This window comes from Sinohyriopsis cumingii, chromosome 5, assembly GCF_028554795.1.
Source record: "Sinohyriopsis cumingii isolate HCF-2022 chromosome 5, ASM2855479v2, whole genome shotgun sequence".
Taxonomy (NCBI): Eukaryota; Metazoa; Mollusca; class Bivalvia; order Unionida; family Unionidae; genus Sinohyriopsis; species Sinohyriopsis cumingii.
This window is the reverse complement of record NC_142965.1, coordinates 36,457,888-36,475,334: the sequence shown is the minus strand read 5'-3', so window position 1 is coordinate 36,475,334 and position 17,447 is coordinate 36,457,888. Positions and strand designations below refer to the sequence as shown.

The 17,447-nt window shown below is 35.2% G+C and overlaps 1 protein-coding gene across 4 annotated transcripts in view; it reads left to right on the top strand.

The window, feature by feature from the left end:
• The window catches only part of LOC149798942 (cholesterol side-chain cleavage enzyme, mitochondrial-like), a 136,232-nt gene that overhangs the window by 114,544 nt on the left and 4,241 nt on the right, over positions 1-17,447 (top strand). For all 4 annotated transcript variants that reach the window (XM_089957858.1, XM_089957860.1, XM_089957862.1 and 1 more), the window contains exons 5-8: positions 5,080-5,283; positions 6,279-6,427; positions 7,413-7,579; positions 10,710-10,788. In XM_089957858.1, the coding sequence (XP_089813984.1) occupies positions 5,080-5,283; positions 6,279-6,427; positions 7,413-7,579; positions 10,710-10,788 (599 nt within the window). The remainder of the gene's footprint in view (positions 1-5,079; positions 5,284-6,278; positions 6,428-7,412; positions 7,580-10,709; positions 10,789-17,447) is intronic.

Here is a 17,447-nt window from a genome sequence, read left to right as displayed (position 1 = left end):
GTAGATCATACAATTAATTTTACATGGAAATAATTGCAATTATAGGAGTAGATCATATAATTAATTTTGCATCGAATAGTTTAACAATAATGCCCACAATTTCTTCAATGATAAGGTTGGTAGCCTCGAATGACGCAACATGCTTTTTTCCCCCCCACAGGACGACATTTTATTATGTTTTGATATGTTGTCACTCGCTAACATGTATCTAGTAATAATCAGGTGGCTAATATGTGTCTAGTATCAATCGGGTGGCTAACATGTATCTAGTATTAATCAGGTGGCTAACATATGTCTAGTATTAATCAGGTGGCTAGTATGTATCTAGTATTAATCACGTGGCTAATATGTACCTAGTATTAATCAGGTGCCTAGTATGTATCTAGTATTAATCATGTGGCTAATATGTATCTAGTATTAATCTGGTGGCTAACATGTACCTAGTATTAATCAGGTGGCTAATATGTATCTAGTATTAATCATGTGGCTAATATGTATCTAGTATTAATCAGGTGGCTAATATGTGTCTAGTATTAATCTGGTGGCTAGTATGCATTTAGTATTAATCAGGTGGCTAATATGTATCTAGTATTAATCAGGTGCGTAGTATGTATCTAGTATTAATCATGTGGCTAATATGTATCTAGTATTAATCAGGTTTCTAATATGTATATAGTATTCATCAGGTGGCTATTGTGTATCTAGTATTAATCAGGTGAAAACCTTTCGTTTGTTCGTATGGATCAGACAGATCAAAAAATTGGGAAATATATCAATGTTAGGTACCAATCAGTTTGATTGTACATATAAAAACTCTTTAATACCCTGTCTGACCTAAAGGTTTTCCTCGGAGTGTTTTGAAATTTCCGGTTAGTTAATCATTACTGTGGTATCTTTGTTTTGTGTCTTAAATTTTTTGTTATTTTTGTTATTTTTCTTCTTTTTATTGAATTTTCTTTTTCTGCTGCTCCATATTTTCTCCATACCACAATTTAGGTTTCTTTCCGTAGCACTCAATGTGACAAGGTTTATAATATCCACTGTTTTGGTAAAGCAGTCGTGTTGCTGTTTACCATTTTCAGATCATGGAGATGATTTAGAATCAGTATATTTTATTTGCCAATTACATTGCGAAGAATTTTAACTGCTGATGTACAATTTAGGTCATCTTGCAACTTCCATTGTTTTTATTGTAACTGGTGATCATTTAACTTTTCAAATTTCTTTGCAAAATAAACATTAGGTGATAAAGACATTAAATAATATTAAAATAAGTTTCAATCAGTGTGTGGGACAATTGACAAAAGGTTCACGAAGTGCTGAACTTCTTAGTGACATGGACAGCGAAAACCACATGTTTAGAATAACATTCACAATGATCTTTCTCAACACACGTTGCTTAGAAAAACTGAAATTAACTATTAACAGTCAATCAAGGCACAAAGTAAAAATTCAACCATGATAATCTCACACAAAGGCGAAGCTAGGATTTCGTCCAGCCTAATGCTTTAATACAAATTGAAGTCCAGATGGCTAACTTTTAGTTAAATAACTAAACTGTCCAGTGAAAAACAAAACAGAAAATAAATTGACTATGCAGCACTTAAATCGTCCCTCACATTTTCAAGTTTTTTAGGAAGCTACTGAAATTTACGATTGATCAGTCATCAACCACAGACAATGAAGCAGTTGGCAAATGATGAATCATTTCATGTTCAGTAAAACTTTTTAATTAAGCCACTTCAAATATGATTATTATAGTGTGTGGACTTTTATCTGACGAAATTGTTAGTATCATACAATCGAGAAATCAAACACATATAGCTACCTGAAATTTACGTCTGTTCTACTGTTGTTTCGCTCGTTAACCTCATCAATATATATCCTTTATGGTCTTTTTTGTTTGAAAATGGGTGTAATAAGGTCATGAATATCATTTCCCTTATTTTATTTTTGGTGCTCCTTTGGGTCCATACTTTTTGGGAAAATACATTGCTGTCATGGTGCATTTGTATTCATCGTTGTTGTTATTATTATTATCATTTTTATTATTATTATTATTAGTAGTAGTAGTAGTAGTAGTATATATTTGGATGTCAACATTGTCCTCTTGCTACTGATCATGGGTAACATCCCTCTGTATGGAATTTTTGTCACTTGATTGTACATCATGTAGGTAGGTTGTTCAATTAATTATCTTTTCAATTCAGCATGGAATATTTTTAAAAAATTCTATATAATGTCTTCCCAGAACTGATTGATGTTTGCGTAAGCAAGTGTAATTTCAGTAATGGGTGGCTTAAATAATCTTTTTTATCAGCCATTTAAAAGAGTACAAAGATAGGCGAAGAGTACCTGACACTTGGCAAATTGTCTTTTGGCATGATCGATAAGACAACTGAACCGCCATCTGTAACTGGTATGTTTATTTTCAACAATTTGCAACATTTTGTCAATCATTTCAAACGTCCGAGTGATTTCAGATCGATTGTCAACTTTCGCCATCAACATTTACTTCACTTACTGAGCTACCAATTGCTGTTTTGAATAGAAATTATTTACCACAAATTTTGTCTTAGATTTGGATGACTCTTAGTAGATGGCCCTGGTAACATTTACCAAGTTGAGGCGAAAAATGGCATATTTACAACATCAGTACGTATTTGAATCACCTTCATCCTGCAAGGTTTTTGGTGATCTTTGCTGTCAGGGCTGATTATACTCATTTCCAGTTTTGTATCTTCATAATTAAATGAAATCTGTAATTAGGCACCTTTCCTCAAAGAACTCGTTACATCGATTTTGATATTTGACATTAGTTAGCATTTGTATAGTCTTAAATGTGGCTTTATATCACACCTAAGTTTGACTACACTTTAATCTCAGGCCAACGTGCAAAGGTTACCACGTTTTCTGCTCATACCGAGGTTGTTGCTTTCATGTTAAACTGATTCAATCTCTTTGACTATCTGAAAACTGTTGAGTTGATCACAATGTAGATTTGCGCCATGATTGATGCTGTGAAATGAATTTCAGTTTATTTTGCATTGTGATTTTTCTGTAACAGAAATAGAGAACTTTATAATCCCAATTTACTGGATTAGTAATGATTCAATAGGACAATAGTATGTGGCGTTTCAGTGGCTGAGAAGCTGCTCTCGTGCGATCATGCACATATAGGGTGTGTACCGAGTTGATGGATTTTTGGTGTGCGGTTTAGCAGTAATTTGAATTAAATCATTGATTATTTTAATTTTATTTGTTGTTCGTGGGCGCCAGAATTATCAGTTATTTTAAATAAAACTGGTATTCTCTTGCTCTAATATCATCCACTAAGATCTCAGTATTGGTCATATCTAAGAAGAATGACGGAAGCGCTTCATTCATTTAATATTGAGTATCCCATTATTTTGGGAATAACTGGCTTAATTGCGTCATTAGAACATGTGATCCATTTTAATGTTATTTAAATAACAATCCTCCATTACAAGTATGAAACAGTTATTGAAATGGACCTCATGTCTTTGGTGTTTGGCCACAATGCCTCAAAGTGAAATGGACGTTGTCTCTCTGGTGTTTGGTCACAGTACCTCAAAGTGAAATGTACATCGTGTCTTGTTGTTTGGTCACGGTGACAGGAGTGTACGACATATTGGCATAATAGTTGTTTTATGTCCCTCGAATGGTCACGAAATTAATTTTCTACAAAAGTACATGTATGCGTTCGACGCGGTTGTGAGTCCACTTAAATGTTCACTTATCCTTGCACAAACGTCTGGGTAATCTTTTTCATTATTTTTAAACGTATGGTTTACAATTTTGCTTAATACTGCAATAATTCAAAATTAAGTACTTTGGAAAAATTAGCATTAAGGTGGTGCTCGGTAGATTTCACAGCATCTGGTCCATATGCGATCGGTTGTTACTGATGGTTAACCTGTCATGATGTGCGTGATATACAGTTTGAACGATCAGTTGTGATAGAAGCACGTAGAGTGCATAACAATGAATACTGTTTGTTCATTGTGATATGCATTTGCCATTTTGTACTTATTATTTAGTTCAAGTTAGTGTGAAAAATATTGCATGCATATTGTGATTTTCATGCTCTTTTACTGTTTTGAAGGTCAATGTGTTTCATTCTATAGGTGTCCTACACTTTCTTACGACTATGTTAGCTCTTCAAACTACGAAGGGTTGACTAACTATTAGACCTACACTTTTAGAGGAAGTGATTAAGAAATTTTACTTGTATTTTACACGTCACCACAAACGAACAACGATACTCTGTGTATTTCCGGTTATTGTGATTTCTTAGGTGAAGCTGTCTGTTTGCTATGATAGATCCAAGTAAATCTCAAATGCAATGTGTCTCAAATGACCAAACGGTCGCTTTTTGAAAATCATACTGGAAACCGTGATCATACAGTAAGACCTTAAGAAATGTAGATTCTGAAATATATATCCACAAGTTTCCCACATCAAACGCATCATTTTTACTATGTAAACAAATGTGGTGACAAATTCACACTTGAAAATCTTAACTTTCTGAAAATATAAAGTTGTTAGTACACTTTAAGCAGGTTTTGCTTTAATAAGAAATGTGTTGCAGCCCAAACATTCCTACGTTATAGTGAAACATAGTCAATCATATACCTTGAGACTATGGTATTTCTTTAAGCCATTAAGTTCCTACCGCCTTCTAATGAACCCTGACCAATATAAACCCATACTATGTCTAATTTGATTGTAATCTGACCAGTCTAAACCCAGGTTATGTCTAACTGGAATATAATCTCCGTTGCAACTCTACCTTTGTGTAACTTATTTGAGTTCGGATTTGACTCCTATGTAGTTATTCACTTTTTACATATACAAGTGGAAATGTTATAACTTCAGCATCTTAAAGATAGTTCTTCTTTTGCGAGATATTTTACCATAAAACCCCCAAAACATTTAATATTTTTAATGATTGAACGAGTTGTCTTTGTTCTGGCGATTAACGATAAAAATGTTTCAAATTAAAATAAGGTTATTATTAAAGTGCTGGAGCTTACATGAATATTTTCCCTTTTATAGCTTTTGGTCAGGTGTTTTATGGTAGACGGCTTGGTGGCTTTACAGACGATCGTATCGCAGAAAGCACGCAATTTATTGATGCGGTGATGGGATTTTTCGAGACCACGGAGGAACTGATGTTTGTACCGCCAAAACTTGCCCGGATATTTTGGAAGAAGAGTTGGCAACGGCATTTAGATGTATCGGCGACGATATTCACCCTGGGTAACTTTGCTTTCGATTCCTTCACTCTTGTCTTAGTTTTTCTTTTTCTTTTCTTTCTATGCACTCCGTTTAAACTTCAAAAATCCAAAGTTTTATTATTATTGTTATCTCCAGTGTTAACCAATCCGAATCACTTTTATCCATCTGAAGATACGATGTTACTTGATGTGCTTCGTTTTAAACCTAGCAAATAGTTTAACTTGAACAGTGAATGTGGATCGCCCCTCTTTTTTCCGAATACCTTTGCTTGAAACAGAATGTCACGAATGAAACTGGACATAGGACCAAGTAAAATTCCAATGTTTTTACCATGCGTTAGTCCCTATGTTTAAATGGGAGATTTAAAATATTTCATCGTTAATGTGAAAGTTGAAAATGAAATAAAATAACAACAACAGCAACAACAAAAAAGTATCTCGTAGTGGGGAAAAAAATAAGAGAGGGCCATTTGTGAAAAATATATTGATAATTTATTTATAATTCACGTAAAAAATAACGTATTAATAATATAAGTTATTAATGTCAAATAGTTTTCACTTCCTCTTGGTCATATCGAAATAACTACGTATAAATCGTGGCAATACGTGGTCATATCGAAATAACTACGTATAAATCGTGGCAATACGTGGTCATATCGAAATAACTACGTATAAATCGTGGCAATACGTGACTCTCAGAGATAGACAACGATATAAAAATGATATAAAACATGTCAAAAGTAAACATTAGGCTGGTATTTAGACTTAATTAAAACATAATCTTTGATTAAATCTATGCTAGCACTATTTATGTCTCTTTGCTGAATACTATATATGTAATTTCAAAATGGAGAGAAACTTGTTGTATAACTTGTTTCCTTTTGCCGTATATAATAATTGTTATGCAGTCAGAATGTTTCAACTTAAACCTAAGGTGTTTCCCTGTAGAAATTCTTGACCTAAATATTTTGATATACCTTTTCTGCTATATAGTTGATATGTCACATATTCTTGCAGGTAGAAAATACGTAAAGGATTATATGAAAAACAGAACTGAGGAAAACAAATCTGAAGTTCTAGACGATTTGATCTTTAATAATGAGTGGGAAAGTGAAAAAGAGATGACGACAGCAATCATAGAACTTATGGGAGGAGGTGTAGATACGGTAATATATACAATTCATTATACGTATTTTGCGAGAATTATGTGTGCAGGTGAGAACACTTTAACCACGAGGGACACATAGTCAAATCCAAAAGAACTGCTACAAACAATTAGCGTGACCTTTTTGTTACGATCAAAAGTTTTTTTATTAAAAAAAAAACAAGAAAAAAGAACATTAGTTTAATTCTAACCAAATATACAAAATGGATTTTTTGTGAATGTTTTGTAGAGACTGACGAAAGACTGACAAAGTCATAACATTTTTAGGAATTTGGAGGTTTTCCATAGTGAATGTACTTTTATGTACAATCATACCGCTCCTAAGACTACCACAGGATGCTTGGCAATCTGTGTGTAATTATCACGTGACTACGATGATATCTGTCAGAGATTGATTGGAATTACGATTCTGTAGCGACTGACTGAAGATAATGGTGTATTCTCAAGTATTTTTGAAAGATATAAATAATGAAAAAGCACAGATATGATAAAATTAATCCGTTTGTGAAAGGCAATGTTAACCAGTAATCAGCCAATGAAACTTTGAAATATTGAATATGTGATATCAAGTTTTTTGCATAGACCTGCTTACAATTACAGAATAGTAACTGTTATTATTTAAATGAAGAACAAATGCCATGAAAAACTGCAAAACATGTTAACTTAATTTAACTACTTGGCTTTTGTAGTGAATGATAAAGGGAACGGTGTGATTTTTTGCCGGCTCTAGAAAGGTCATATTTGTAGAAATTGCTGTTATTTCTTTCAACTGCATGTATTTGCACCCAGTGCCTCACAACCTATGCCGATGTTCTGATATGCCATGATTCAGTTTTAATTAGCGAAACTCGGAAACCTTTCTTTTGAATAAACTAATAATATTAACCTGGTCTTACTAAAACTGTGTAAAAAGATATATGGCAAAAATAAATAATTTTTTATGATGTAATACATATAAATACAATAAATCCCCATTACCGTTGCAGACTTCAAATTCCAGCTTATTTACCATATACCTGATGTCTACACACCCGGAAATTCAAGACAAGGTACATGACGAACTGATGCGAATCTTACCGGAAGATGGAAAAATTTCTGATACCTTCCTCAGTGAAGCACTATACCTCAAAGCCGTGTGCAAAGAAACTCAGAGGTAGCATTTTGAATCAAATCACAATTAAATTTACTATATGTTCTCCACATTTATTTCTCAGTACTGTGTCCAAATGATAATAGATCATACCTTATTATAAGTACCTTCAAAGATGAACTCACGGTGAAGTTCTTGTCATAGGTTATCCGGTATTTTTTTTAGAGGCTGGACAATAAACAAAGCACCGAATATAGGGTCACAGTTTTCACTACCGGATCATCATCATTATTTACTGTGCACTGTAGCCGAAATAAGCAAAGACAAACACACCAAAATGCTCAAATTCTAAAGAATAAACGATTGCCTTTAAATCAACACCAAGAATACCTAAATCTAACTCTTGTATAACCTCCAAAATGAGACACGAAAATAATCTTCTAAAAATAGACTGGGACTAAATTCGTGGGTACTGAACCGGAACTAATTCCATTGGTCGAATGTTATCTTTGCAGTCGGAATATCTTCGGCTTTTTCCGTCAAGTCCAGAAAATAATCATGGGATGTAATTTGTCGCCATTGATAACTATATTCTGAACTACTTTCATTTATAAGGAATAATATTGAGGCGGAAGGATACAAAGTCACAATCGGAACCATCTTGGCCATTAAAAATGTTTTAATACATGTAGTACACTCAGCCAGATACGAATCACCGAACATACCGAATTGATGTGTATTCCAACAACTACTTCTGAGGTTATTTCGCGGTGTGACGGAAATTGCCGAGTTCCGATCACTGTACTTTGTTGTTAGTTAATCGTCGGCTGATGCAGGTCGTGATGTGCTTTAGATGCTTTTGTTTCAGCCAGAATATCCTCGAACTTTCCCGTCAAGTCAAGTAAGAAACCTCGGATGTAATTCGTCGCCATTGAGAACTATATTCCTAACTGCTTTTGTTCACTTGGAACAAAATTGCGGCAGAAGGGGACAAAGTTACAATTAAAAATAATCGACGGCTTTTGCTGTCGTAACATTTATGGTGCACTCCCAGTGGCGTAAGTGGGGGTGGGGGTGCGGAGGGTACGGACCGCACCGGGTGACAGCATCAGAGGGGATGACACCAAAATGACATTACTAAGGAATCTGTATGGTCTGATACGGAAGGAGGTCATGGGGGTGACACCATGAGTTACCGAACTGTGTGACACCAACGCTAGTGACGCCACTGTGCACTCCAATTGATGCGAACCACCAAACTGATGTGGGGGCCCCGAGTGGCCGAGTGGTCTAAAGCGTTCTTCGTTACGGATCACTGCCATCTCACCGCTGTCTGCGTGGGTTCGAGTCTCGGATTCGGCTAATGTGGGTATGTGAGAAAGCTTGCCAGTAGCTTCTCGTGGGTCGGTGGTTCTTTCCCAGGTTTTCCCGGGTTCTTCCTCCACCATTAATACTGGCCGCCATGTATAGCCAATCGCGTGCTGAAAAATGGCGTTAAACCCAACAACAACAACAACAACAACCAAACTGATGTGTATTGCTACAACTGTTTCCAGAGTTATTTCTCAATGTGACGGAAATGGCCGAGCGATATTTTGATCGTTGTTGTTTAACTTTGCCTGAAGTCAGAAGAGATTCCGATACTATAAATAGTTTGATTGTAGTGAATAATAGACAACCCACAGCGTGTAAAATAACTCAGCATGGCTAGACCATTAAAAAATGACCAGACTATGAAGATTCATAACGTTAATTTAAAATAAATGATCGAGTAAAGAGATCTCCATTTGTCGTTGTTCCTCAAAACGTTGATTGGTTCCATGTCATCGTTGCGGCTGAAGCAGTAGCCACTACTTCAAAAAAAGCAACGAACATTCCAGAAATATTGTCGTGTTTCAATCCAGAAAATGACTAACTTTTTACAACATATTATGAGAGCATGCATTATTATGAGAATCTCGATGATGTTGCTCGGTATTAGTGTACTGTATACTCATGCTTATACAGTCGAGAACATGCGTGTTCGATTATATCCAGTTTGTGCGAGTGAGAACGAGATATCCAACCTAAGTCGCCAACGATCGTATGTCCTACTGAACTTTAGTCCTTTCTTTATGGGTATCCAGACATAGAAGAAGAAAAAAACGAGTAAAGTCTTTTCACGTTTATCGAGAGTTTTCGGTCTAATTAATGAGCCAAATTTGTGTCAGAGGTGTGTGTGTGTGTGTGTGTGTGTGTGTGTGTGTGTGATATTTGTACACAAAGCATAACACAAATTAAGCCAATTCTCAAACATCTATTAGAAATATAAGCCTAATCGTTTAATGCACCTTTCCTGCAGTGTTCTTGTTACTGTTGTTTTCATGTGTAGAATACAAAAGAAAACAAGATTAAGATTAACATCTTGTGTGGGCTTTTTGTTGTCGTATATGTTTTATGTGTTACCTCTTATTGTAGAGCGATTAGAGCTGCTAAACGTTAGCTGCTGCACTAAGTCTACATTATTATTATTGTTGTTGTTGTTCTTTTTCTTCTTTTTTATTATTATTTTGATTTATATTATTATTATTATTATTATTATTATTATTATTATATGTCGACTCTGGTAATTATTTATAATGGTAGAAACTAAACTCACGAAATCAAAAATACACGAGATCAATTGGGACTGTCATGTGTAGTGCTGGGTTAGCATGGTGTTGTCATACTGCATTTTATTGAAACAAAAAAATGATGTGCTGTAAATGATAGCAGCGATGGAACCATACATGAATTCAATAACAAATGATGAATTACAAAGTGCGAAATTCTAGCTTTTTACGGACGGAAATGATTAGTATATCAGATAATGCAGATATTTCCGATTTTAAAAAAGTGTTGCCATACGGTGCACCGTAAAATGTTTATATGTTTTGCAAGCAAACACCGTAACTGAACAAGCTGTTATTCGTTTCAGACTTTATATAATTTTCATCCTCCGACCGTTGAAAACATTTTACGACCACCTATCGTGCTGGCAGTCTCGGTTATTGTTTGATTCAAAATATTTCATTTGTTCTGTCAGATTTATTTATTAATATGTCTTCCTGTTTTTGTATGTATACATTGTGTGTATGTATGTGGTATTTATTCTTCACATTATCTAAGTGTTCATGTGGAAATGAGTATCCATTGTTTTTTCGTTTCCTTATAGATTATATCCAGTCGGGACCTCATACATGCGACAGATGCAGGTAGATATTTCTTTGAATGGACATCATATTCCAAAAGGGGTGAGTTAAAAAGGTTTAAAAACAATTCGATTATTTTTAGCCTTGCCTTTATAATATATATTTTCAACCAGAATGGAAACATATATCCATTTTCCCTCCAACTGTTCTTCAGTCCTTGACATATACCGTTAATGTAAAAGCAGGGCATGCTATATTTTTTTACTAATTACTTCGTCTGATAGTTATAGTGTAATGGCCTCCATCTGATATTTATAATGTATCGGCGTCCGTCTGATATTTATAGTGTAACGGTCTTCGTCTGATATTTATAGTGTAACGGCCTTCGTCTGATATTTATAGTGTAATGGCCTCCATCTGATATTTATAATGTAACGGCCTCCGTCTGATATTTATAGTGTGACGGCATTCGTCTGATATTTATAGTGTAACGGCCTTCGTCAGATATTTATAGTGTAACGGCCTTCGTCTGATATAGTTATAGTGTAACGGCCTTCGTCTGATATTTATAGTGTAACGGCCTTCGTCTGATAAACGGGAAAAGACTTTACTAGTTTTTTCTTTCGTCTATGTCTGGATACCCATAAAGAAAGGACTAAAGTTCAGAAGGACAGACGATCGTGTGCGACTTATGTTGGATATCTAGTTCTCACTCGCATAAATTGGATATAATCGAACACGCATGTTCTCGACCGGATTGTCGTTACTCCGTTAACCCGTTTAGTGAAAGTAGAGTCAAACTTCATTATCTCATTTTTGGACTGAGCACAGTAGCCAGTAATTTACCGCGAAGTCTATTGATTAATTGGTTGACTTTACTGAAAGACATATATTATTGAACGAACAGGCCATTCTAGAAAAGAAAATAGAGTTCAAATTGAAGATGTTGGCGCTTTCTCATTGTTCAGCAAAAATAGTACAACTTCAGTAAGCTTTTACGAACTTGCATCTAAGCAAAAAAAAAGTTGTTTCGGTCAAACTATTGAACTATATTTTTGTACGTGAACATTTTTCTAAAAATATTATCGCCAGTATGTTTATTGCTTTCTTTTTTCATACGACGTCAGTGATGAAAGGTTTCATTGACCCACATCATATTGGTTTTTGTGAACAAATAGCTTCATAGTTAACGACGTGGAAGAAAATCAGTTGAATTTGGTTTTGAATTGTATAAAATGCTATTTCAATTTCATGGCTATAACACTCTCGTCCACATCATTAATTTTATAATCTATAATTTCAAATGGACGAAACATCTGCTTTAGTTCATTCACAAACAAATTTAATCAACCAAAACCTAAAGCGTTTACTGCACGAGTGTACATGGTTTGTTTACAAAGTAATCCCTAATACAAGATACTATCTTAAGACACACGTGTCGTTCACGTACGTACAATATGAAGGTATTCAGTGTCGCAAAATACTGCACGATTCTGACAATGTAAAGTTAACGGAGACAAAATGAGCATATAATAAGTGTATATTACTTCATTTGTATGAGAAAATATGACCGAGATTTGTTTCTTTGCGGGTTGATGCGTTATATTGTAAGTCAAATAAAATGGAACAGATGGACAGCTCACGCCTTTTTCAATTACTAGACCTCTCCAGTGTATTGTAGTGTCAAGAAATGTGTGTTCACTACAAAAGTTCTTATATAGATCATAAAAGCACGAAACAAATATAAATAGTCAACACAGTTTATTATATGTCTTCCAGGGTTGAATGTGTTTTCTCACAAAATCTAGTGCTCAGAATAGTGAATTATAATATTTGCCAATTTTCAGAACAGATGTTTCATAAAGCATGTTGAAATGACAACAATAATTTCAGTGTTAAATTGCATGTGAAAATCAGCATAAATGTTCCATTTGTCCTAATTCACATGACCTCTAACTCAGATAATCCTAATTCCCAAACAAATCTTATACAGAAAAAGAAGCTAATTATCTCAAAATTTGTTCATACAACGTACCGAAGTGGTAATCATTTTGTGCACCCAATCAAGGTTCGGAACCAGGCCCGGGTTTGTGTTATAGAGTCTAATGGTAAATATGTTAGAGGCACAGTCTGGAACCGGATGTTAATAGTGTGTCGCGTTTGTTGGCTGAGACATAGGTGGCGCTATACAGTTTCGCATTTTGCATAGGTTAGGATTTTAAAGAAAAAGAATTTCCCCAACTTTCCTCACTGGTTATACTGGCTATTTAAAAAAGACCTTGTATATCTTAGGTATAATGCAAAGAACCTTTAATTTCCTTTATTTTGGTGTATGATTGATGGGTGTACTATGGGTTATAGAGTATACAGCTTGGCCTTACTTCAAATGTGCATCTTTCAAAAAAGTGCTAGCTCTACTTGGTCATTTTCACTTCCTGAACTTCAGAGGTAAATTGTATAAAAAAGAGCCGATAACTTTTTTTTACATTTTATATATTTGGTAATTCATTCATTGCACTTTCAGAAGCTGGTTTAGTCTAGTCTGGCAAAATTCATTTTCCCTATTTTAATAGCTGCTATGTATAGTGTACTTTAGACAAATTCCGACTGATTTTTTAACACAAGGGAGCAGTCATTTTAGTTAGCAGTTTGCTTAAATCATGTAAAATTTCCAAAAGTACAATATCCAAAAGAAATATCATCCACATTACATAAATGAAGCATAGAGGTATGCAAACTTTCTCTCCACTGTGCATGTTTTAAATGCGAACTACTTTACCTTACATACGTCACTCTCTCAAAAGTACATATTATCTGGTGAGCGCCACCATAGTGTGTCGTTTTGAGCGACACAGTCTGAAACTGGATGTCGAAAGTGTGTCGCTTGAGTTGAATACGACAGTGTGTGTCGTTTTGTAGCAGCAAAGTGTGTCGTGTCGGGTATATTATTTCGACAGCTAAATGACACAACCACTACAAAATGGATAGAAATTTGTGATTTCAAAATGATACATGAAATTGAGTAGGAAATTCGATAATGCCAATCGGAATACTAAATTTCCAATGGATAGTAGACGGCTGTGTTGATGACGACACAGTGACAGTGTCGTCAGCTAAATCCCTCTATGGGAGTTTTTATCTGATATAACGAGGAAGTAAACGTTGAAACAATTTTAGAGAAACTTTACAGTAGTCATTATGAGTAATAAATTTAATGTGTCGGTAGTAACTAGTCTACCTTGCTATTTAGGCTTGAAATTATCAGTTGAGACTTTTTGCTTGGTCTTGAGACCTTTACTGGAATCCAGTAGAACCACAACTGCCAAAACGGCGGATCTCAACCCTATTTATAGGTTTTGGGAACACACTCGAGAAATTCATGACAAAGTTTTCACGAATATGACTAAATATGGAAGAATTCGGAAAGATTAACCTGAGCGCCTCCTAGTGGAAATCCGAGCGCCCAATACACACAGTAGTAAAAATGGCGCCCGATTTCAAACGACAAAAAAATAGCAATTATTTCACAATAAATTATATAAAGATTCAACATTGATGATGAACGGTTTCATCACACTGGTGACGAAAAATTATGAACTTACACGAGTCTTACCTTAATCCTGGAGAAAAATTGTTACAATTGCCTGTTTCTCTCGCAAAATAGAACGTAAGTGATAACAGTTTACAATCCTGTCATGTACACACTGGGCTTCAAAAATCTTTACCCAGATGATAAATATTTAAACAGATCATTGTTATATGACTTACATATTGTATCAAATTACGTTTCCTTTGTGCAAGCGTCATATTACAAAAACTGATACTACAGTTACTATTATTTGCATTGGAAACAGAGGTACAACTTTCTAACATGAAGGGAACGTAAACAATAAATGGAGATTATAAATTATCTCCAACATTAATGATATGTGCAAATGCACTTTATAAAAATGCAAGTTGACAGGTAGTCAGGATTGTTGCAATATAGTATGTATATCATCAATGACGTTACAAATGACGTCATGTATTTATTTAAAGGCAAACATCTAACACCTTTCTGACTGTACTGAAGGGTCATCTCCTACAATCAGAATTTGACTCTTTCAACAAAATCATGGAAGCTAACCCATTTATACCTGCAAAAAATTTAATTTGAAAAACCGGTTGAATGATTTCTTCCTTTGCGAGCTCTGGCAAAGTTTCAGACAATTTGTAATTGCTGTTAAAAAGATCCATTTCGACCATTATTGATTTCAGATATTCCCGAAATTTTGTTTGCTTTCCAGGCAAACTGTTTTTTTTCTTGAAATGTTAAATACATGATTTGATACATTATTCTAGAAGGAAAATGAGGAGGTAATGATGATGATAATCACAATGATGATGATGATGATCATGATAAAATAAATTTTAAAAAACATTAAAAAATATATGGAGAAGTAGAGTCAAGTCAGAGCTCCAATAAGTTAGGATAAGAGCACGTTTATGGGTATTATAATGTGTACACAATATATAGGTAGTATACTGTGTGCACAGTATATGGGTATTATGCTGTATACAGAATTCATGGCTATTATACTGTGTGCACAGTTTAGTGGTATTGTACTGTATACACAGTGTATGGGTATTTTACGGTATAAACAGTTTATGGGTATTATACTGTGTACACAGTTTATGGGTATTATACTGTATATACAGTTTATGGGTATCATACGGTATAAACAGTTTATGGGTATTATGCTGTGTTCACAGTTTATGGGTATTATGCTGTGTACACAATGTATGGGTATTACACGGTATACACACTTTACTAGTACTATATAGTATACACAGTTTATGGGTCTTATAACGTGTGCACAGTTTATGGGTATTATACGGTGTGCACACTTTATGGGTATTATACTGTGTACACAGTTTATGGGTTTTATACTGTGTACACAGTTTATGGGTATATTACTATCTACACATTAATGGGTATTATATGGTATACAAAGTTTATGGGTATTATACAGTATACACAGTTTATGGGTATTACTTCCACTTTGACTCTTCCAGAAACCCAAATACATCAAAACTCATAGATTCTATTAATGTTTTCAACCTCAAACAGTCAGTTAACCAACCCACCCATAAACATGGTCACATTTTAGACTGGATTCTTCATAGACCTGATGATAACATTCTACGGTCCTCCCTGGTATCCCATGACCTTGCATCAGATCATCTCTGCATTATATGCCCTCTTGACGTATCAGTCCCTAACCCTCCACCTTTATCTGCTACTAAGAGAAACCTCCGTATGATAAATAGAATCAAACTAATGCACGACATCCAAGCTAACCTAACAACTTGCTTGCCTCCTACAGCAAAACAACTCGATAACTGCCTGCGTTCATTGCTTGACAAACATGCCCCAGCTACCAAGTGCAGAGTATCAATTCAAAAGTGTTCTCCATGGTATAGCAGTGTTAGGGACCAGCTTCGCACTGCTAAAAGAGACCGCCGTAAAGCTGAGAGGCTCTGGCTTTCCACCAGACTCACTATTCATAAGCAAATCTAGTCACAAATATAGTCCATGCAGTTCCAGCTGCAAAGAGCTCTTCGAGATTACTAACAAGCTAATGGCAAGGAACAAATCTACACCACTTCCAACTACCTTCTTTCCAGTCGACCTTCCAGACATGTTTGCAAATTTCTTCCATGACAAAGTACAAACCATTAGAGATAAGCTTGATACCACAATTTCAATTGACTCGTCGTCACCATACAGTTGGGATACAGAATTTGAGCGGCAACCATTAGCAACATTTGAACCTGTCTCTGTGGATTTCGTACGTACAATCGTGATGAAGAGTGCACCAAAGTCATGTGAACTTGATCAAATTCCAACATCACTGCTGCTTGAGTGCTTAAATCCAGTATTGCCTTCACTAACTGATGTTATTAATACCTTTCTCTCATCCGGGGAATTCCCATCATTTTTCAAAACTGCCATTGTAAAGCCTTTGCTGAAGAAACCAACACTAGACCATAACGATTTAAAGAACTACCGCCCAGTTTCTAATCTCCCATTCATAAAAAAGTCTTAGAAAAGGTTGTTCTATCCCAGCTTGTATCTCATCTAAATTCAACAGTCTTTTTAGCAATGTACAATCTGCATATCGCCCTTGCCACAGTACTGAAACTACTCTTCTAAAAGTAGTTAATGACATTCTCTCTGCGTTGGATAGCGGAAAGATTACATTCCTCACCCTCCTTGACTTGTCTGCAGCATTTGACACAATAAACCATGATATATTACTTCACCGTTTCCAGCATGTATTTGGCATTCATGATACAGCCTTACTGTGGTTCAAGTCCTACTTGGTCAACAGGACACAAATTGCATCTGCAAATGGAATTCATTCCAGCCCAGTTGATCTATGTTGTGGTGTTCCAGAGGGGTCTGTTCTTGGACCTATTCTCTTCATTCTCTACACTCATTCGCTCTCAAGTGTCATAGATCATCATCCAGTGTCTCACCAATTGTACGCTGATGCCACCCAACTGAAGTTGATACTACCATCCAAGGTGTAGAGAGGTGTATTTCTGATGTGAAATCATGGATGACATGTAACAAGCTGCAGATGAATGTTGATAAAGCTGAGGCCATTCTGATCACAACACAAGGACTTTCTCATTCACATCCTTTACCTCAAACAATAAATATCAGCAACACCAACATTAAATTCACACAATCAGTACGAAACCTAGGCGTTACT